The following is a 23,863-nucleotide window of genomic DNA, read 5'->3' on the forward strand; positions in this document are numbered from 1 at the left end:
AATGTGGAAAATGCACCCTCCTTGCCATCAGCACCCTCATTTTTAAAGATAAATAGATCAAAATTGACACAGTGATAGCTCTTAAGGAGGGCTTTAACCATGCCAAGTTTGAATCAGATTGGGCCATCCCTTGATTTTAAGGAATTTTTAAAGGGAAATTAAACAAATGCTTACATCTGCATAACTTTTAAAGATAAAGAGATAATAGAATCATAGAATAGTAGAGTTGGAAGGGGCCTATAAGGCCATCAAGTCCAACCCCCTGCTCAATGAAGGGATCCACACTAAAGCATACTTGACAGATGCTTGTCCAGCTGCCTCTTGAAGGCCTCTAGTGTGGGAGAGCCCACAACCTCCCTAGGTAACTGATTCCATTGTCGTACTGCTCTAACAGTTAGGAAGTTTTTCCTGATGTCCAGCTGGAATCTGGCTTCCTTTAACTTGAGCCCGTTATTCCGTGTCCTGCACTCTGGGAGGATCGAGAAGAGATCCTGGCCCTCCTCTGTGTGACAACCTTTTAAGGATTTGAAGAGTGCTATCAAGTCTCCCCTCAATCTTCTCTTCTCCAGCCTAAACATGCCCAGTTCTTTCAGTCTCTCTTCATAGGGCTTTGTTTCTAGACCTCTGATCATCCTGGTTGCCCTCCTCTGAACACGCTCCAGCTTGTGTGCATCCTTCTTGAATTGTGGAGCCCAGAACTGGACACAATACTCTAGATGAGGCCTAACCAGGGCCGAATAGAGAGGAACCAGTACCTCACGTGATTTGGAAGCTATAATTCTATTAATGCAGCCCAAAATAGCATTTACCTTTCTTGCAGCCATATTGCACTGTTGGCTCACATTCAGCTTGTGATCTACAACAATTCCAAGAGACTTCTCGTTTGTTGTTTTGCTGAGCCAAGTATCCCTCAACTTGTAACTGTGCCTTTGGTTTCTATTTCCTAAATGTAGAACTTGGCATTTATCCCTATTAAATTTCATTCTGTTGTTTTCAGCCCATCACTCCAGCCTATCAAGATCACTTTGAAGTTTGTTTCTGTCTTCCAGGGTATTAGCTATCCCACCCAATTTTGTGTCATCTGCAAATCTGATAAGCATTCCCTGCACCTCGTCATCCAAAGCATTAATAAAAATGTTGAAGAGCACTGGGCCCAGGACTGAGCCCTGCGGTACCCCACTCGTTGCCTCTCCCCGGTTTGAGAAGGTTTGAGAAGGTTGAGAAGATCAAAATTGGCTCTGTAATAGCTCTTAAGGAGGGCTTTCAGAAAGCTAAGTTTGAATCAGGTTGGTTCATTCCTTGATTTTTTTAATGATTTTTAAAAATTTGCCCACCTTAACCCCTTTTCCTGGTAGTTGACTATTGCAAAAGATCGATCTTCCATTGCTTTTATCATGTGAAGCTGTGCATCTTCAAGTTCATAAACTACAGATCTGCTGGTTCCTTTACTCAAAAGTAAATTCCATTGATTTCAACTGCATTTACATCCCACTTGTACTTATGCATGTTTACCTTTGAGTAAACCCCATTGAATGGAGAGACTTACTTTTGAGTAAACACATATAGAACTGACTTTTAATAGTGTGGTCACTCAGCTTTCTTTTTTAAGTCTTAAAACAGCAAACTGGAAAGAAGTGCTCTGCAACCCCATGCTTACTTCTGAGGTCATAATTCTGTTTACTCAGAAGTAAGTCTCTCTCTGTTCAATGGTGTTTACTCAAAGGTAAGCCTTCATCTGATTTTAGTATGCTCACGCTCCAAAGCCTCCAGTCAGGGTGAGAGGAACGGGCTTAGCCTAGGCAACAGGGAATAACCATGTAGAGAGGGAAGGTGAGGTGTCCAACTAGGTGTCCAACTAGTGAAAAAGTGAAGCAGAAGTTGAGGGGCAGGATTGCAGTTTGAGATTGATAAACAAATGGTCAAAGAACACCTAATTTCCTTGAATGAGTTTAAATTTTCCAGGGCCCGATGAACTGCATCCAAGAGTAATGAAGGAGCTAGCAGAAGAACTCTCAGAACCTTTGTCTATTATCTTTGCAAAATCACAGAAGATGGGTGAGGTGCCAGACGACTGGAGGAGGGCTAACGTTGTCCCTATCTTCAAAAAGGGCAAAAAGGAGGAACCTGGGAACTACAGACCAGTCAGTCTGACATCCATCCCTGGGAAAATTCTGGAGCAGATTATAAAGAAGTCAATCTGTAAACACCTTGAAATCAATGCAGTGATTACTAGAAGCCAACATGGATTTGTCAGGAACAAATCCTGTCAGACTAATTTGATCTCATTTTTTGATAGGATAACCTCCCTTGTGGACTGTGGGAATGCTGTAGAGGTCATATATCTTGACTTCAGCAAAGCTTTTGACAAAGTACCACATGACATTCTGATTAACAAACTAGCTAAAAGTGGGCTAGATGGAACAACTATTAGGTGGATCCACAGTTGGCTACAGAATCGGACTCAAAGAGTACTTATCAATGGAACCTTCTCAAACTGGGGAGAGGCAACGAGTGGGGTGCCGCAGGGCTCAGTCCTGGGCCCAGTGCTCTTCAACATTTTTATTAATGATTTGGACAAGGAGGTGCAGGGAACGCTGATCAAATTTGCTGATGACACCAAATTGGGTGGGATAGCTAATACCCTGGAAGACAGAAACAAACTTCAAAGTGATCTTGATAGGCTGGAGTGCTGGGCTGAAAACAACAGAATGAAATTTAATAGGGATAAATGCCAAGTTCTACATTTAGGAAATAGAAACCAAATGCACAGTTACAAGATGGGGGACACTTGGCTCAGCAATACTACAAACGAGAAGTCTCTTGGAATTGTTGTAGATCACAAGCTGAATGTGAGCCAACAGTGCAATATGGCTGCAAGAAAGGCCAATGCTATTTTGGGCTGCATTAATAGAAGTATAGCTTCCAAATCACGTGAGGTACTGGTTCCTCTCTATTCGGCCCTGGTTAGGCCTCATCTAGAGTATTGTGTCCAGTTCTGGGCTCCACAATTCAAGATGGACGCAGACAAGCTGGAGCGTGTTCAGAAGAGGGCAACCAGGATGATCAGAGGTCTAGAAACAAAGCCCTATGAAGAGAGACTGAAAGAACTGGGCATGTTTAGCCTGGAGAAGAGAAGATTGAGGGGAGACATGATAGCACTCTTCAAATACTTAAAAGGTTGTCACACAGAGGAGGGCCAGGATCTCTTCTCGATCCTCCCAGAGTGCAGAACACGGAATAACGGGCTCAAGATAAAGGAAGCCAGATTCCGGCTGGACATCAGGAAAAACTTCCTAACTGTTAGAGCAGTGCGATGGTGGAATCAGTTACCTAGGGAGGTTGTGGGCTCTCCCACACTAGAGGCCTTCAAGAGGCAGCTGGACAAGCCTCTGTCAGAGATGCTTTAGGGTGGATTCCTGCATTGAGCAGGGGGTTGGACTCGATGGCCTTGTAGGCCCCTTCCAACTCTGCTATTCTATGATTCTATACCACAAACCAATGAACTGTAGGGGGAGGTACAAAGGAGATCTGGGGGCAGGGTGTGCATCTCAACAAACAACAACGATACGCTGGTGCGCACGAGAGGAGAGGTGTAAAGATGAATGAAATGTAAAAGCGCAAAGGTGTAAGTTGATCAGGCTTTCACACGCTATGGAAACGAGGGCGGATAATTAGAGGGTAAACCAGGGCAAACGTGCAGGTATGATGGAGCTCATAATGTGGCCTCAACACATGCACATGCACTGTGGATGCTAGCAGCTTACCTGCTGCATTTTACACCAATGGAAGCCTCCTGGCATACTTCAGGGGTAGCCCCAGGTAGAGTGAGTTGTAACAATCAAAACGTGATGCAGTCAAGGCATGGATAAGGGTGGCCAAGTCAGACCAATGTGGTGTAGTGGCTAAAGTGTTGGACTGGGAGTCAAGAGATCCAGGTTCTAGTCCCCGCTCGGCCATGAAACCCACTGGGTGACTTTGGGCCAGTCACAGACTCTCAGGGTTGTTGTTGTAAGGGTAAAATGGAGAGGAGGAGGATTATGTATGCTGCCTTGGGTTCTTTGGAGGAACAAGGTGGGATATAAATGCAACAACAACAACCAATTCAAGAAGGGGTGCAGATGGCACACCAAGAATAATTCTGCAAACATACTCCTTGCCACCTAACGGTCCAGGAACAGCGTAGAATCAAGGAGCACCTAATCCTTCCAGAGTGAAATATGTCGCTCAGTTTGTGGAAGCTGTCCTGAATTCTCTTTAGTTTTCAGACAAGTTTAGTTGGATGGCTTCTCTCTAGAAAGCTTAACAGATATGAGCATACCTGATAATTAAGCTGAGATCAGCAAGTGACATGGGGGAGGGAGATTAGAAAAAAAATTACAGTTTACGTAAGAAGCAGCATCTTTTTAAAGCAAATTAGGCACACTAATGTAAAACTAACGTGTTGAGGCTTTTTAAATGTCTTTTTAAAATGGTTCTTCCATACTGTTCCTTTACTGCCCTCTTGTGCCCAGAAATTCAAGCTTGAAGCTTCACATGAGTTACTGAGGCAAACAAAGACATTTTCCTTGTCCAACCAAAATTAAGGCAATTTGAGTTGGATATGGCTGTTCTGTCACTACCTAATCCAATTCCTAATCTGAATACTTTTGCAGCTATTCATAGAATCATAGAATAGCAGAGTTGGAAGGGGCCTACAAGGCCATCGAGTCCAACCCCCTGCTCAAGGCAGGAATCCACCCTAAAGCATCCCTGACACCATAGTTTTGGAAAATCTGTTTAAGAATCATGCTTACATAAACAAGCAGTCTTTATTCTTGCAATATTCAAATCCTAATATTTCAAGATTTATCTATTTATATTTCTTATACCGCCCAATAGCAAAACCCTAACAGACCTCTTACTACTGGGTGAAATTCAAAAACAGGCGAGCACAGTCTCATAGAAATCTATTGACTGATCTTGAGGAAACTGAACTGAAAATGGAATAGAACTGAAATGGCAAGCTGATGCCACTGCCAGTGGGTTTCATCGATGTCTATTTGCCTAACATATCTTTCAGCCCTGTATTCTAGATGTGTGTCTACACCAAAGGTTTTAAGGGCCTCTGGATAATTCATTCAATACACTCAAATTTTCATAAGTCACACATGGCAACCATGAATTATCTCCTTCTCCCATTTATGCCTGCAAGAACCATGAGATCCTCCTAAGAGACCCTGCTCTGTGTATCCCTAACAAGTGAAGAGGGTGGCTCTCGTGGAGAGGGCCTTCTCAGTGGTGGCATTCAACTTGTCACATGCACTCCCCAGAGCGGGTTATCTGAAGAAGTTCTTTAGGGCCCTTTCAGCACCATGTGAACATTTTTCTTTTCTTTTTTAATCTCCCAGCCTTTTAAAAGTCTTTTAAATCTTTGCACTACTTTATGTGTTGTGCATTTGTTAATTATCTTTATTTTGTCTAAAGAAAATGTGCATCAGAAATTTTTATGCCTGAATTTGCTATTTTACATTGCAGTGGCTGGATTCCTTTTCTCTGTACAAAGGACTTGTAAGACGATTCCCCCATCGTAATTACAACTTCTATTTCAAGTTGTTGTTTTCATTTTTTTTCTTTGTCTCAGGAGTTTTAAGACATTTTAAACATGTGTATGTTTTAATAATTTCTTAGCCTTCTGTATAATAAATCAATAATTGTGTTTTTACAGTCTTAGTGATGTTTGCCACTGTTTCTCATTGGGTCTGTGACTGTATAATAAATGATGATGATGTACTTTGTATTTTATAATTTTAAGAACATAAGAACAGCTGTGCTGGATCAGAACAAGGCCTATCTAGTCCAGCATTCTTTTTACAAAATGGCCAACCATATATATATATATATATATATATATATATATTGCTTCTTTTTAAATTTTGTTTTAACTGTTTTATTCTGTTTTTATTTTCATTTTACCTTCTACACCGCTCCGAATTTTTTTCAATGAGGAGCGGTATATAAATATTCTAAATAAATAATAATAATAAATAACCAGATGTCTATGTAAAGCCCACAAGCAGGACATGAGCACAGTACCACCTCCTGCTTGTGAAGCCCATCAACTTGTATCCAGAGGCATACTGCCTTTTCTACTGGAAATAATATATAGCCATTATGACTAGTGGCCACTGATAGCCTTACCATCCATGCTGCAAGCTGCCCAGAGAACAATGCTACTGGGTGGTGTGCCATGACACAGGCTCTTTACAACAGGCCTGTCCACAGGCACTCCCAGCTCAAGCTAAGCGCCACCACTTTATGAGCCTGAGGTGAGGGACAAACACCACCTTTCTACAAACTCTGTGGAGAAAGGGGTTAAACAGGAATAATTTCAGGAATAAAATAATGTGCTGTGAATTACATGTGCTGATGGTGAATTAATGTCAGAACGGGTGTTATATGTAGATAACTGCAGATGATAAATGCCAAGGAGACACGTGGGATTTTTGTGGTAGTAAAACAAACTGAATAAAAATTTATTTCAATGTTCACAAACTTTGTTTCATAATAAAACTTTTTAGACTCTTGTTAAAACTTCTCATCTATTTTTTTCTCTCTTCTCATACACGCTTTCCTTTCTCTCACACCTTCACTCTTGAACTTTCTTTATTATCGAGATTGGTTAATATACACCAACTGACTATCTGCACAATACACTCAAAAGACAACCCTCTTTACTCTGATCTTCTAATTCTTCCTCCTACCAAAGTATTTTAAAAACACCCCATATCACCTCAGTCATTGTCTTAGATATCCTCCTTCCCCCTCCTACTTACTTATCTCTACTTACTCAGGTCAACATTCTAAACACAATAGACTTACAAATCTTAGACATACATTAGGGAGCTGACTTGTGGGGTGTAACGCCACAGGTAGCTTTAAACAAATTAATAGATGTGGATTGATTGCCTGCAATGGAATGCTTAGCTGTAAGTAAGATGTCTGGATCCCCCAAAACTGATGCTCTGGTTGGGAAAGGATGTTTGCAGCAACAGAATAATGACTGCACATTCTGATAAGGTTCTTAGTACCTTGAACTGTGAGCTTTTCTAAATAAGGCATTTATTGTGCACTCATACCTACTCATGGTTGTTTATGTCTTACGAACTGGACCAGTTTATATCCCGCATAGTTAAACTTGTTGTCTTTAGAAACGCAGAAAGTATCCTGATCCCCAAATATGTCTGAATCTGGGACATGATGGAAATGGGCATTTAAATTTAGATCATTAGTTCCAATTCATGCATTAAAATCCCCTGCTGTTACAAATGCTGCAGCAGGATACAGAGATTCTATACTCAAAGCTCCCCCAAATATTATCCACAGCCAGTTTAGTTGAACAGGGAGAAAAATAAATGTTAACTATCATTAGATGTATTTCTTCACACTTAATTAACACAGCAGTTGCTAATGGCTTATGAGGGGGCATAAAAATAGTATTTTCCTTAATGCTTGTAGAAACAAAACATGCTAATCCTTTATCAGACGGCATAGCTGCCAAACAATGGCACTTAAATCCGTTCAACTGAATAGGTTGCTCTTGCCATGTCTCTTGTAATAAAATAATATCAAACTGGTCCAAAATGTCCAAGCATTGGTTGTTACTTTGCTTAGAAAGTAACTGAAATATCTGAAACTTTCTGCACTGATTTTAGATCTATGTTGCTTACCGATGCACCCAGCAGTAATTTCAGATGATGCTTGGCCCAGAACATGGAGCCTAGTAATTAAATCTATTTTTTGTAAATGTTTTGAACTGTCTGACTAATTAGCATAGTTTGCTTTGCTAACACATCTAGTAGCTCCATTTCTCCGTGGAAGGTGTGTTTGTTTCCATTAGATAGATTAACCTTGTTTGTCCCTTCTGTTTTTGGCTCACAGTATGTCTCCTCATTGTCAATTGAAAGCAATGGTTCAAAACGATTAGCCGCAGGAATTGTAAAATTAAAAAGATTGTGTTTTTTAGTAGATGACAGAAAATAATGATCCAATTTGGTTTGCTTGGTAGTTGGTAGTTCCAACTCCTCATCCATGTCAGCATTCTTGGCTGTTCTAACTTCCTTCATGTTGCTTGTGGTAGGCTGTACTATTCCTTGCACCCAGGTGGTCTTCTATAAAATGCCGGGATTGCACTTCATTATTTTTTAAACTGCATTTTCTGTGATTCGATTCTCCTCCCTCATCATCATACTGCAGCAGCTACAATGCGCTATTCCTTCAATTTAAGGAGGGAAAATCCTGTCATACGAGACCTTGCGAAGCGAGGTTGCTTCACATGGTCAGGAATCTTTTTTTAAAAAGTATCATTCTTTATGCACACCTCTGCATATATGCACATACAAGGGTACAGAAGTCTGCATGCCTGGATGGCTAAACATATAATTTAAAATCTACATTCCGAGATTTACTTATATTAAAGAACTAAGGAAGATAAAATGAAATGGTAACATCAGAGTTCTGCCCATAATGTTGGGGAAGATACGCCCCCGATGGCCAAATCTTGACCATGGTCTCACAATCCTTTGCATCTGTGCAGGTAAATACCTGCAGGATGTGCATACCTTGGTACCCAAAATGGTGATCGCTCCGATCTACCAATTCATCACCCTTCAATTCTTCCCTGAAACGGTGGTCTGGTCTACCAATCTACGGCCCAGTCTACAGATCTGTGCAGCATTGTTTATACAATCGAGTGCCCAGTCTACGCCCTTAAGTGCTCTCTCTTTAAATGGACTTTACATGATGTGAGGTCCCATCTACCCATACAATGCAAAGGCAGACTGCTCTGCTGACCTAATCCCCTTTTATTTCCAATGAAATTCGTGCCCGTAACTACAATCTTGCTTGCAGAAACGGGCAGGTATGAGAGAGGTATGGGAAGGGAGAGGTGTGGCGGGAAATGGCCAAGATGTGACATCACTTTGTCCTGCCCTCAAAGCTCTGCCCACAAAAGCCAAATTTACACACACACACCAGCGACACATAAAGGATAAAGCAGGGTAAACATGAAGGTTTTGGAAAAGTCGTTGTATAATTGAAGGTAAAAATATGTGCATTTTCGGGGCTATACATCGGCATTGCAGTGACTTTGCAGCTGCATCATGTGACAAACAACAGGAAAATGAGGAGGTAAGCCTATTTAAAGAGCCCGTTTAGATGTGCCCCTGGTTATAATTTTGTGAGCAGTTGTTTCTTTCTCTGAATTGAACTATGTTGATGTTGATAATCGACTTTCGTGGTAGAATGGCAGGCCTGCCCAACATTTTCCTGGATGTCTGAAGGCAGATGCCTACCCCCAAATTTCAGGCCTTAGGGAGCACCTTGAGGCTGCTACCATAGGTGTGCCAAGAGGGGGGAGGCAAAGCACGCTGAGGCAGGAAACTCAGATGACACAGACAGGAGAAGCAAGTTTTGATAGCTGCTATTGTCCAAAACTAGCAAGGGAGCACAGGTGAACCGAGCCTGAAGCAAACTTCTCTGCTACTTCACACTTACCCCTCTCGGTAAGTCTGATGTAATGCTTCAGTCTTAGCTGTATAAAAGACTCATTCAAAACCTGCTTCTATTCAAGTCCAAATTCTTACAGCTTCCCACAAATACACAGACATAGGATAAAACTCTTCTCTGCTTTGTGCTTATACAAGGTAAAAATCACAGAAGCTGAGCAGAAATTAGTTAATAAGCAGTCCCCACCTTTCTCTCTCTCTCTCTCTCTCTCTCTCTGTGTATGCTGTTAGCTGCAGGCTTGAAACTTCTCGCATTCTTTCTAGCCTTGTTTCGTAGTAGTTGATACAGTAGTAGCTTATCCTGGTGTAGGGGGTGAACGACTTGTCTTCTGTATCTTAGATGTAGCCTTCAAGGTCGTAGCATGGATTCCCTTGGTTAATTCTTTGGTTGTTTAGTAACCCCACCCCTATCTATCTTCCGCTGCCCCGGAATGGCCCCCGGTTGACTCTTCCACTGTGGAAGACTTAATCCATCAGCTTAAGCCTGGTAAGGCTCCCGGCCCTGATGGTATACCATCAGAGCTGATCCAAAGTAACATTAGCTGGTGGGCCCCCTTGTTGGCCTCTTTATTCTCTTTAATTAACCAATCAGGCATTATTCCTGCTGTTTGGCTGAAAGCTTTTATAATTCCAATATATAAAAAAGGCTGCAAAGATGATCCATCTAATTACCGTCCTATTAGTTTGTTATCGATAGTGGGGAAGATCTATGCCAGTTATTTAGGCATCGAACTAAAGGCATGGACCATTGAGCATGACATACTGGGTGTTGAGCAGATCGGTTTTAAACCCGGCTGCTCAACCCTTGACCACTGTCTGGTCTTGACTCACCTGGCCCACAAATATTCTGCCCCTAAAGGCGGCAAACTTTTTGCAGCCTTCATTGATTTAAAATCGGCTTTTGATTCTATATCACGCCCGCGTCTGTGGAACAAACTGGAACAGCTTTCTATGGATAAGAGACTCCTGTTTTTGATTCAATCTCTTTACTATAACACCACTGCTCAGGTTCGGTGCAGCCCATCAGGTCACTACACAAAAGAGATTGCTGCATCATGTGGGGTTAGACAAGGCTGTGTGCTCGCACCTCTATTATTTAATCTGTATTTGTCAGACCTCCCCCACGCATTGGAGCCCTTACTGTCCCACCCACCTAGGATACAGAACACTAAAGTTTCTCTGCTTCTGTATGCAGACGATGCAGTTCTGATCTCTCAGACCAGGGTGGGCCTCAAGAGATTGCTGTGCGGCTTTGCAAACTACTGCTCAGAAAACTTGCTCTCTATTAATTATACTAAATCTAAGGTTTTGGTGTTTTCCAAACGCAAGGTTAGATTTTCTTGGGCCATGGAGAACTCCACGATTGAGCAAGTGGGCTCCTATAAATACTTGGGTATATGGTTCCATGAAACCATCTCTTGGAGAGAACAGGGAAAACTCTCTAAGACTAAAGCTGAACAACACCTAGGTGCAATTACTCGCTTCTTTTTTACAAGGGGCGGGAAATTCATTCCAGCAGCTGTCCAGGTTTTCAAAGCCAAAATCATCCCTCAGATTTTATATGGAGCTCCAATTTGGTTCCCGTGCTTTAAATCCTCCCTTGAGGGTATTCAGTCTTATTTTCTTAGGATGTTATTTGGTGTTCCCAAGTGTGTTTCTGGAGCTGCTCTTAAACTAGAAGTTGGTCTGAATTCTGTTAATTGCCTGGCCTGGATCCATGTTATCCATTTTTGGCTTCGCTGTAAGTTGACACCTCCATCTAATTCTCTAGCATCTAAGATTCTGTTAGACCACTTTGAATCTCCTTGGTCAAAGGCCATGACTGGTAAAATCAAGTCAGTAGGCCTATCCCCCCAAATGCTACTATCAAGGGATTTAGCTAGTGCCAAATCAGTAGTGAAACAGAGGCTGCTTGATATAGATATGCAAGTCCTTCAGAGAGCTGCACGGGGCCCATGTTCCCCCCTGTCCCTAGGACTACCAGCCTCCTTTTGTAAAGACGGGATGCCTTATCTACGCTGGTTGACTATTCCTAAATACAGGAGAGCATTTTCATTAGCTAGACTTAATGTCTTTCCCTCCAAACTTCTGGAGGGCAGATTTAATAAAATTCCAGTGCTCAACAGATGCTGCCCCTGCAACAATAGTGAAGTGGAAACTGTATCTCATGTTTTACTGTTTTGCAGATTTTATCTAGGGGCTAGAAATGATCTTCTAAACCCTATTTTACAATCTTATCCTGGTCACCCAACTGAATTCTTAACGTCTCTTTTACTTTGTAATATAGACAAATCAACCACTAAGCAAGTGGCCAAGTTTTTGAACCTGGCCATTTCTTTTAGATCTTCTATGATCGCCTGACCTTTAATAGTTAATAGTTAATGGTATGTTCAGTTTGCTTGTATGTAAAAATTTTATTTGCTGGAATGGTCTATTGACCGCAATAAACTGTTGTTGTTGTTGTTGTTGGTTGTTTAGTAAACAAGTGGAAACAACTGTTGCACAAAAGCCTAACAGGAAGGGGAAGACAACAAGCAGATGAGAGAGCCAAAAGGAAGGCAGAATCCAAACAAGGTACTAAAATTAAAGATAAAATCAGCAGAGCAGGGCAGCTAAGACATGTGTCTTACTACCTATGTGTTGTTTAGACAACACTGAAACCCCCCCAGTTTTGCTTCTGTTTGTGAATAACACTTTTGGCAAGTCTATTTTAGATGGGGTATTACTTCTGATGGCGAAAGAAAATGCTGCTTCCACTTGTGTGTTTGTACTATTCCACTATACCACAGTGAAACTTAGCACTTACTCGTGTAGCAGTCAGGTCTCAATTCTGCATGAAAATCAAAAGTAGATGCAGTGGATTAACAGCCTTGTGTAGAAACTCCTGTTTTCCTCCAAGGAAAATGCTTGCAAATGCTCATGAGGGACTATGACCAGGAGGTACACGGAGACCAAAGCCTGCTCTGTAACATTTTCTAAACACCGTTCTGTGGCTGGACTAGGTGATCTTTGGAGCCTTCCAATTCTTAAGTGTGAGGGGAAAAGCTCTTGTCAGGATCAAATGTCATATGTGTGCTGTTTCCTATCAGACCTGCAGCAAAAAGAAAAATCATTTGCAAACCTGAGAGGGAACAAGTGGGCAATTAACAATTATTTATTTTTATTTATTTATTTATTACATTTCTATACCGCCCAATAGCCGGAGCTCTCTGGGCGGTTCACAAAAATTAAAACCATTCAAAGTATAAAACAACAGTATAAAACCATAATATAAAATACAATACAAAAGCTCAACCAGATAAAAACAGCAGCAATTACAAATTTAAAACCATGTTATTTAAAATTTATAGATTGTTAAAATGTTGGGAGAATAAAAAGGTCTTCACCTGGCGTCTAAAAGCATATAATGTATCTGATCCATACAACTGGATCAGATACTGAGAATAGGTAGATGGATTCATTCACTCTTCCAGCCCCAGGAGCTGGGGAGCTCCGTGCTGGGGTAGGACCTTCCTCCCAGTTGCTTGCCACTCTCCAGGAGATGCCTTCCTAATATTTTGGTACTACCTTTGCATCTTCTTAGCACATCAGCTATTTGAATTGATCAGGTTCTCTTTTGGATGGGGGAGGAATATGAACAGACACTACAGACAGCCTGTAGTGATGGATGAAGGTGGTGCTTAGGATCAGTTGGGGTGGAGTTTTTTGTGTGAGTTGTTTTTATCATGCTGCTTAGAGACTTTGCAATGCAGCGTGCATCTCCTGAGTTCCCAGTCTGCCAGACTGCTCACATTCCCCTGTGTCCGAGAATTTGGCTCCTGGAATTGCCTTGCTTTCCTTAAAGATTTGGCGGAACACAGTGCTGATGAGGACCCCCCTTCCTTGCACTTGTACACCCTTTCCATCCTCTCTCCACTCTCTTACGCTGGCAATGTCTTTGTGAAAAGGAATCAAGGGGTGAGACAGACCGACTGCTTGCTGGGGAGTCTTCATATCTTTAGGGCCATCCCTAAAAGAAGCTCAGTTTTCTTTTATTGCTCTTATTCTCTGTAAATTCTGGTGGATTGAAATATAAAATGAACGGGACCTTATTTAATCAAACACTAGTGGAAGAGGGAGTGTATTCCAACCGATCCCAAGATCTCGGCACTTTGATTGGCTGCTGCAATGGGACAGGAACAGTGGTGGCCAGCGATGGAGGGGCATCAGTCCTGCTCCCAGATGAAAGGAATCTCTTTATCACCCGAGTGGTCCAGATTGCAGTTCTCTGTGTCCTCTCATTGACTGTAGTCTTTGGAGTCTTCTTTTTGGGCTGCAACCTGCTCATCAAATCGGAGAGCATGATCAACTTTTTGGTCAAAGAGCGGCGACCATCCAAAGATGTTGGCATTGCAATTATGGGACTATATTAAGAAAAGAAGTTGACATGTGGAATTCTCCTGCAAGTATGGAATTCTGTTGTAAAGATTTAAAGAATGGGAGCTGTCTGGCATCATGCTGATAGAGTAACAAAGAAGGGGAGGGGGAAGAAAAGAGAGAGAATGGGAAATATTCCTTGTGTATCTGTTACAAATAGTAAAGTATAAAATCTCTGCCTGTAAAAAAAAATGAGAAAGAAATATCCGTATAGCAAGACCTGTGCAAAGTTAAATTTCTGCCAAATGCTGCATGTAGAAATGTCATACATTTTGCATGAACAGTCTATGAGCAAAGAGAAGAAAAAAGTGAAGGTATCAAGTCTTTTATGCTGTTTCTCTTGGATACCGCTGACTGGACGCAAAGCTTTTGATACATGAGCCTAACGTTTACATGCAGATATATAACTCAAACTCTTGTGATCGTGTGCAAGAGAAAGACGCCCACTAAGTCTCTCAGTGATAAGTAATCCAATGCTTTGTTACACCATTGGAACTCAGGCTTGGAGTCTTTTTGTGTGTGCAGTATGTGTGTTTGTATGGGGTTGGGGGTTGGGTATATTGGCAGGGTCTGTTTTTATTATGTCATCATCCCCACGAAATTTTGTGCCATGATTAAGGAGGCTTGGCTTCACCCTGTATATAAAAAACAAAAACCAACTCAAACTGAATCAAATATTTTATTTTTAAAAATTATACACAGAAATCCTTTGTTCATTCCTCCAGAGATATTATTTTGAAAATTCTGGGGGAAATGTTAGTTTTTTTTAAAAAAAGTGTTTTTAAAAGCTGGGGAGGGGGTTATCTCTTCCTTACAAATATGGATAATCTGTTGCTCTAGTTCAGAAGTTTAAGAAGAATTATCTTGGAAGTTGTTCCTTTGATTAAAAAAAGTTATGCGGAAATTAAACCAACAACAAACAAATGGGAGTCTGCTCTATAACTGCTAAGAGCCAGCTGTTGCGGCTGCCGCTGAGGCTGCTAGAGAATCACAGAAGGTTCTGCAAAAGTATCTCAGAAAAAGATTAGTCTACCTCCTGCAAATAGAAATTCACTTTGCCTGCTAACCATTATAATGTTCTAAAAAGCTGACGGAAACAAACTAAAGGAGGAAAGGTCTTAACCTCCCTTTTCCAATTAAATTATCTCTTTGCAGGTGGGTATAGAATGGAAACTATTACATGAATGCAGCTGTAGGTAGTGAAAAAGGAAGTGAAAATCTAAACCAGATAGGCAACCTTTTTGGACCTTTCCCCTATTTGACAATTTGGGAAATGGTCCTGGGCACCACCACAAAATGGCTGCCACAGGACACATGGTAGAGGACAAGTAATCTGCCCAAAAGATGGAGTACAAGGAGAAGTGAAGTCAGCCCCAACACACTAAATATCTCAGCACCAAGAGAAACCAAATTCATGGCAATCCCAGCTGCCACTAAGAAAATGTGTTAATAAAAAAGGGAGGTGTAGGGCACCTTAGCAGGTACGTAAAAAGTGTCTGAGGGTCATCAGAGCCCATGGGCAACAAGTTGCCAACCCCTGGTCTAAACAAAGCCTTTGCCAAACTGGGAAAAAGATGCTACAGTACACCCTATATGCAGTTATAATAACATGCAAATTCACATCCCACTAAAGCCAAAGGAAGTGGTGTTCAAACTGAGGAAAGGATGAACTCTACTGCCATAAATGGAGCAAGATTGCACCAAATTATGCAAACATTAAATATTTCTCTTTGGGCTTGTAGCCTGCATAGAACTCCTAAAGAAGACGAAATAGATCAATTTTCTTTTATTTTTCAGATTTGTATTTTGCCATTGGTCCAAGAAGCTCAGAGTAGGGCCCATTTTATCCACCTAAGCTTAGGCTGAAAAATAGCAACTTGCTGATGACATTTAAGAATGAGTGGTGATTTGAACCCAGGATTCCTCAGTCCCACCAGCCACATACTGAAGCTTGAGGGGCGCTTGATTGTCCCATCTGTTCCCTGACACCCCCAATCCCAGGCATGCCGCAAAAACAGGTCAATCCCTGCCCTGTGTAGCTGATTGAATGCTTCATTTTATTTATTTATTTATTTATTTATTTATTTATTTATTTATTACACTTATATACCGCTCCCATAGCCAGGGCTCTCTGGGCGGTTCACAGAAATTCATGGCTTATGGGCAGTGTAAACCCGAGCTAGACATTTGGATATGGTAAATCTAAGCTCGAACCCCGACTCAGCTATAATGAAACTAGCCTGAGGTTGCAATCCTATACACACTTTCCAAGGAATAAGTCCCAGTGACTTGCCAAACCTGGCCAGGCCTTAAGAATAACGGGCTCAAGTTAAAGGAAGCCAGATTCCAGCTGGACATCAGGAAAAACTTCCTGACTGTTAGAGCAGTATGACAATGGAATCAGTTACCTAGGGAGGTTGTGGGCTCTCCCACACTAGAGGCATTCAAGAGGCAGCTGGACTACCATCTGTCAGGGATGCTTTAGGGTGGATTCCTGCGTTGAGCAGGGGGTTGGACTCGATGGCCTTGTAGGCCCCTTCCAACTCTGCTATTCTATGATTCTATGATCAGCCACAGAAGCTATGCTTGCAGGTCATCATTAAGTTTGGTTAGGTTGGCAGGCAGATGTGACAGAGCCTTTTCAGTGATGGCCCATTATTTGTACTCCTTCCTGAAGGAGGAATGCTTGGCTTCCTCTCTAATGCTTTTAAATGAGGTTTTTAAGATATTTATTTCAATACACTTTTTATTGAAATGATAAGTTTGTCTTTTAAACTGTTATTTCTCTCTGTTTAAAATTGTAATATGGTTTTTACTTGTCTGATCGGCAATTGTTTTATGCTGCTGTTTTAAGTTAAATGTTTTTAGAAATTAGTTTGAAATGCTCCTTTGAAATTAAATTCAAGCACCCTTGAGAAAACTCTTGGTTTGAATGTCAGCATAAATTCCTAAATAAAATAAATGAATCAAATCAATGGGACTTACTTTTGAGTAGGCATGTATAAGATTTGGACACCATTCTCTGCTCTTTGGAGGAAGAGTATTATACGAAGTCAAGTGGGCTTGTTTCCTGTTTGGAGAATGTAATCAGCCTCCTCAGACATCAACATTATACAGGGCTCCATCACACCTATTTTCCCCCTGGTTTGCCTCCATTTTTTTTACCTCCATTTTATTATTTATTTATTGCATTTGTATACCGCCCCATAGCCAAAGCTCTCTGGGCAGTTCACATAAGATAAAACACTTAAAAACACTTTAAAAACGTTTTTGCTGCTTAGCTTGAGGGCTTTTGCTATTAGCTCGAACCCCTGTCTATCAGCCTCCAGGCTCTGCCCCCAACCTGCCAATTGTCATCCCCACCGGGGCCTTTCCCCCCATTCTAACACTGAACCTAGGAAGCACCAATTTATTCTCCAGTCTCTGAGCCTTAGAGGACCAGCAGGCTTGCCTCATTTCTAGCCAAGTTCTACACCCACACCTCACATCCAGTAATGCAAGTGCCTGCATATTCCAACTGGAATGCTCCCTCTTCTTTGGAAGGGATTACAAGTAGTGGTGTCAGCAGGGAAGAACTTTGTGGCACATATCCAGGCCCTCACCCAGCAGTATGTGCAGGGTGTGCACAGTGCATATGGTGGGTAGGGGCAAATAGCAGTTGTGGGGCAAGGGGGAGGAGGTAAGTAAGAAATGGACTTGTAGCCCAGCAGAACCCAGAATAGGATCCTGCATGGCTGCTTGTCCTTCAGAACCAAAGTAAGCACTTTAAGCAAGCTTTTTAAAAAAGGGTGTGGTTAATGTCATAAGCTTTTTGCAGAACACATATCTCAAGTAAGTGAGCCAAGCCACATGCTATTCTTCCAAGGATTAGCAGTACTCTGGACTGAAAAAACAATAATTCCTGATACCCAGTTAGAGTAGTGATATAGACTCTCTATTTCCCCCCTGTCTTTGCAGATGGGCAACTTTATATTGACATACATTTAAAAGAATTAACTTACACAAATGAAGGGGAAATGTGAGATAAAACAGATTAATTGTTAAGAGGTTATTTTCTAAAGTGAGAGGGGCTTGTGTACAACCCTTGACTAGAGGCCCTTTGCACTTTTTTTAATTAAAAAAAGACATAACTCAACTGGAGATATTGGATGACAGTGTAATAAATGTGAAAGGGCATCTGTAATATATATTTATAGCTAGTCAACAGCACTGATTAGAAATTTGGGCTTGTGTTGTGTTTCCAGCTTTAAAAAAGAGAGAAAGGATCATTTGAGAGAGACAGCAGTGGAATTATCACCACCTTTGCATGTAACACATAAGGTTTCCACATCAGTTTGTATTCCCTTGTCTTTAAAAGAGCTCAATAATCAGACCTGGGGCAGATCTACACTAGTCTTATTATGTTTTTTCCTACCACTGGACATGTTTCTTTCCCGGTATTCATTGATTAAAGCAGGACACACTATTTCTTTTATAGTTGTAGCTTGTACTTCCTCTTCGTCGCTGGTCTCTTTGCTCTGTCCACTTCCTGATCTCCTGGCTATGCCTTCCACCCACCCACCCTGGTTGATTTTTTAAATTATTTTTAATGGAAATTAAACAAATGCTTACATCTGCATCAGTTTTAAAGATAAAGAGTTCAAAATCAGCACAGTACTAGCCATTGAGGGCTTTCAGCATACCAAATTTTAATCAGATTGGGTCATCCGTTGATTTGTTATGATTTTTTAAAATTACCTCCCTCAAGCCCTTTGGAGCTTATAGTGCACTAGTTTTAGGCGCCAAAAGGAAGTATCCACGCCCCCAGAAAAGCGATTAGCTGACAATCGACAATTCAAAAGTCAGTGAGATGCAACTATTTTGACGTAAGGGGGCACATACGAACACTTGCAACGCTATTTAAACATCACAATGGAAGAAATACAATGACAGGAAGAAGGAAAATGCAATGACAATAAAACGTAAGAACCATCGCATCATGTGACCCAATAAGTTATCACAACCCTTCCTTAACGTTTTAGAGCACTAGTGTAGATCCCACCCTGTACCAATCAATCCAAATTCTGTGCCAAGAAAAAAAAATCATTATGCGATCTGTATAAATTATGCCAACCAGCAGATTTGCTTGTCTTTTCTCTCTCTCTCTCTTTTACATCATTCATTCTGTGATTTTTGCTATTTTGTATTGTTTCTCCTTGAAAACACAAACACAGGGAATATGCAGGTCACAGATGAAAACCAGTTCATTTGTGGGACGGACGCAAGAAATGAGAGACGACACAAGTGCTGGAATTAAACTGGGCCACTTTTATTCAAGATCTGCAAAGGGGGTTCTCCCAAGGCATCCAGCCAGGCCTGCTTGCAGGCCTTCCTAAGTGAAAGGGCGAGCTTTCCTGGTACAGCCGGTGGAGCTCAGTTTCGCCACCCTGCTGTCCATCCCCAACCAGGGGTAGGGAGACCTTCCCTTGTCACCCCCAACCCCTGCCCCCCCGGGCTCAAGGTGGGTGAGTGAGGTCAGCCTCAAAGGTGGTCCTTATCCCCCGGCCTGGCCACAGGGCTCAACACCGGGAGCCCTCGGGAGTCACCAATCACTGTAACAGTGCCTTGGAATCTCGCCATTATATTCCCTCTGGATGCCTTCTCTACCTGCCACAGGGGGTGGCAAGCCACTTGCTTAGTCGCTCCCCCCCCATCGACCTAGAACGCCCTGAAGTCCCCTTTGCAGATCATACAGAAATAAGTCGTTACCAATATCGGACAGGTGTACGCCGTCCTGTCGATATAGCTCCCTCCGGGCCAGTGTAATCGCGGGGTGCATGATGCTGACATCCCCATGTTTAATTAGATCGCGGAAGATTTCGCCATTGACACGGCGGCACGCCCGCTCCATTGGCTTGATCTCTCCAGATCGCCACGCAAACCTGGGCAGTATGCAGGACCAGATTATTACCACGCCAGGCCAACGCTGCCGAATAATCTTGAAGTCGGCAATTGCTTGTAATATTAACGCCTTGCCCTTGAGTAACCCCAGGTCGTTTCCTCCAAGGTGAATGATGAGGACCTGAGGTGGCGAGGCCGCAGCTTGAAATAACGTGGGAAGGAGCCGTTCCCACCGCATCCCGCATCTTCCCAACCATTGGATGTTGGCCAATTGGCTGAAGCCCAGCTGGGTTCCAAATGAAGAGGTCGCTGCCCTTCTGCCGGCCCAAAAGACCATGCTGTGGCCGCATATGACAACGCGAACAGGTGCACACCTCCTTCCGTGATCTAAAATAGACAGGGTAGTTAGGTATTTGAATTATATGACTGCATTATGACATTTTCTGACAACGCGACAGGCGCACACCTGTTTCTGCGATCTAGAATAAACAGGGAAGTTAGGTATTGAGTTAAATGACGGCATTATGACATTTTCCTGACATACGACCGAAAGGCTGCTGATTTCCATCGGCCTATGCTTTGAATGGTTTGCTGGGGGAGCTGTAAGCTGGCTGCCGTGGATGCTGCCCCAATCCGGAAGGAGTGTGTGCCATATGATGTGTCATGTAGTCCCAGCGTTTGCAGTGCTGTTTTGGTTATGGACCAAAATTGATATTTGGTTAGTGGTGCTGAATCGCTGTGGCAGAAAAGGTAACCCTCACGATCGCCCCGCAAGTTCCTGAAAGTATGTAATGCGCTTACCGGGCAGATGTCAGTAATTTGAGCGCGGTTAAGAGAAATTTCAGCACCTTTCCCCTCCTGGTCGGTCTTAGACCTCCTCAGCCGCCAAGTGATGCCATGGTCAAATAGAGCTAGGTCACGATATTGCAGAGCTTTGCATGACCGATCATTCTTAGAACACGCAAGTATCTCCGATATACGGAAGGCCCCGAAGAACGCTGTTACAGCTACTGCGTGAAATAATGCTGCCTCGTAAGGCGAATGACATAAGGAGAGCCATTGGCTTTTTAACCTGGCCAATATATCTGGAGTGATTGGAAGGCGATTATCCTGCGGCTGAGGCGAGGCCTTAGACCACCCTTTCAAGGTCTGTCGGACTCGAAAGTCGTTGGTGTTGTCAGGCACACCCTGCATCTTGGCCAAGAATGCTAAGGCGGCTAACTTCCCCGAAATGGTTCGTGCAGAAAGGCCCTTCGAGTGAGAAAAGACACAGAACTGGAGGATGTGATCAACAGGGATGGGCCATGCTAGAGCCAAGCACCTAGCTGCTCTGAAAGCATAAAATTCCTTACCTGCGCGCTGGTATGATGCTCTAGTACTTGGTGCTACCGATTGCCATACAGCGCGCTCAACTTCCCATTGCCAATGGCCCATAGGGATGGGGGCATGGGTTCCGGCTGCTGTCGCGCCGAAGGTGCCAGGTCTCGGAAGCGCTGCACCTGCTGACGAGATAAAGCGTCCGCTATGGAGTTATCTAAGCCGGGTATGTGCCGGGCGCAGAATAAAATGTTATTACGCAGGCAATGTAGGGTAAATGCATGAACCAGGTTCATGACGCGGGGGTTACGTGATATTAGTGTATTAATGACCTGCACAGTTGCTTGGTTGTCACACTAGAAATGGACGACCGAATTTGACAACTCTTTTTGCCAGATGTGAGCAGCAACATAGATTGGGAAGAATTCTAGAAATGTTAAATCAGCGGAAATGGCTGCGTGCTGCCATTCAGTCAGCCATTTCTCCGCGCACCATCTGTCTCCCCAAATAACGCCGAAGCCTAATGAGCCAGATGCGTCAGAGTGAATCTGCAGTTCTGCTTCTATCAGCAGATCCTGTCTCCAAAATGAAACACCATTGAATTCGGATAAAAATGTTAGCCACATATGCAGATCCTCACGCATCGTGTCCGTCACTCAGACCCTGTGGGAGGGGCGTTTAAGGCCTCTCATGGCATCGCACAATCGGCGGGTGAACGCTCTGCCAGGTGCGACAACTCTGCAAGCGAAGTTAAGGTGGCCGACCAGTTCCTGCAACTGTCCTAAGGTAACCTTATTTGCCTGTGAAGTTTGGTGCAATATATGGCGTAGGGTGTGCAGTTTATCCAATGGCATTCTGCAGCATTGGCTGTTGGAATCCAGTTCGATTCCCAGGAATGTTATTGTTGTAGTGGGGCCTTCTGTTTTCTTGTGAGCTAAAGGAACTCCCAAATATTCCGTAAGGGTGGCGAACTCATTCATAGTATGGGAACACAGGTTTGTATCAGATGGCCCAATGAACAGAAAATCATCAAGATAATGAATAGAGTTCGTAAAACCTGTTCTTGTCTGTAACGCCCACTCGAGAAATGAGCTGAATTTCTCGAATAACGTGCACGAGACCGAACATCCCATTGGGAGATTTTTGTCTACGAAATAATGGCCTTGAAAGTGAAAGCCTAGTAGATTGAAGTCATAGGGGTGAATAGGGAGGATGCGAAAGGCAGACTTAATGTCGCACTTTCCCATCAGTGCTCCGTGACCGTATGTGCCCACCATCTTAACTGCTGAATCGAATGATGCGTAACGCACTGAACACAATTGGTCTGGGATATAGTCATTAACGGAGTCACCCTTGGGAAAGGAGAGATTATGGATTAGCCTATATTCGCCCGGGTTCTTCTTAGGTACTATGCCTAAAGGCGAAACTCTTAAGTTCGATAAAGGGGGCTCCTTGTGAGGACCCGAGACCCTACCAGCGAGTAATTCCCTATGTATTTTATCTTTTACTAGGGCTTCCATACTGTTTACTGAGTTATGATTATTGGCAAATGTCGCAGTCCTGATCCCCATAAAGGGAATACGGAAACCGTAGGTGAAGCCTGATAACAGCAATTCAGCGTCTTGTTTGCTGGGATAAGTGGAAAGGAGGGATGAGAGGGGGCCTAATTTAACTGGGCTGGGGCCCTTTAGGCGGAGGCTGTTGCTGTTGACTGCCCTGCCACTGCCCTCCTTGCCCTTCTTTTAAGGGGTTCTTGTTTGATTTAACTTTGTGGCAACTAGATGAGGGGTGTGCGCCCCCACATGCAATACAGTCATGTTTGTACTTACATGGGGAGCGTAAGCACATTCCCTTGGAATTGTACTCCCAGCAAGGCGGGCGTGATTGAACCCCCCGCCCCGCGCTCCCTTTAGGGGTGGCGGGTTGATGTTTTGCTAGGACGTGTCCGCTATCAGCCCTATCGCCTGAAACCGGTCTGGCTGGTGTCATAAACTGCAGCCATAGATCGTGATCCCTAATGTCCCAATGTGCCGAATGGTCGAAGACTGCCTTTTTACGAAAGGCTTCGTCATAGGCCAACCAGGCGCCACCTTCGTACTCCATATACGCTCGATATATCATGTCGAGGTATTTCGTCAGCACAAAGGCTTTCATGGGGAAGCGCTGCTGTAGCACTGCCATATAAATAAGGAAGCCAGGCAGCCAATTGGCCCATGTCCGAGCGGCTTTGCGCCTCCTGAGCTGCTCGAGCTCTTTCTCAGACATTTTCTCCCTTTCGCTGCTCTCTAATTCCCGGAATAGATGAAAACCAGTTCATTTCTAGAAGCTATTATTTATTTATATTCTTTTAAAATAGTAGTCTGTAATTGTTGCACAAGTTCTTCGCCCTAGGGACGGGATCCAGTCTGCCCCTAAGCACAACTCCACACTTCAGTGACAGAGGGTTCAAAAAGCGCTTTATTGATTATAATCAAGGTCTGGGTCTCTTTGAAAGTGAGCAGTCAGACAGAGAAGCAAGGAATTCAGTACAGCATTTGAAGCCTGCAAATGGCAGTGCCCAGTAGCAGCATGAACCAATCAGAACGTAACACTGGGGCATAACGGTCTTTCTAATCTTTGTTAAACAACCCCTTTGCTCCACTGTAAACTAACTTTTGTGCTGGAGCCATGGCTCTTGTTTTTGTTAGATAAGACAGACACAAGGAGAC

General features: G+C 43.0%; 1 protein-coding gene across 1 annotated transcript; it reads right to left on the bottom strand.

Annotated features, from left to right (window-relative positions):
- Positions 1–19,632: 19,632 nt before the first annotated feature.
- On the bottom strand, positions 19,633–23,420 carry LOC134406607 (uncharacterized). Its single transcript, XM_063138114.1, has 3 exons — positions 23,213–23,420; positions 21,191–21,337; positions 19,633–20,225 (listed from the first exon to the last, which is right to left on the bottom strand). Exons 1-3 carry the CDS (start codon positions 23,418–23,420, stop codon positions 19,633–19,635), a joined length of 948 nt encoding a protein of 315 aa, XP_062994184.1.
- Positions 23,421–23,863: the final 443 nt, after the last annotated feature.

This window comes from Elgaria multicarinata, chromosome 11 (genome assembly GCF_023053635.1).
Source record: "Elgaria multicarinata webbii isolate HBS135686 ecotype San Diego chromosome 11, rElgMul1.1.pri, whole genome shotgun sequence".
NCBI lineage: Eukaryota > Metazoa > Chordata > Lepidosauria > Squamata > Anguidae > Elgaria > Elgaria multicarinata.

Excerpts from the sequence above, each read along its gene's own strand:
- LOC134406607 (XM_063138114.1), bottom strand. The coding sequence starts at position 23,420 with ATGTCTGAGAAAGAGCTCGAGCAGCTCAGGAGGCGCAAAGCCGCTCGG. Across the intron at positions 21,338-23,212 it reads GGCCTATGACGAAGCCTTTC|GTGCAGCGCTTCCGAGACCT; the intron begins GTAAAAAGGCAG and ends TCTCGTCAGCAG. Across the intron at positions 20,226-21,190 it reads AGCATCATACCAGCGCGCAG|ATCACGGAAGGAGGTGTGCA; the intron begins GTAAGGAATTTT and ends TGTCTATTTTAG.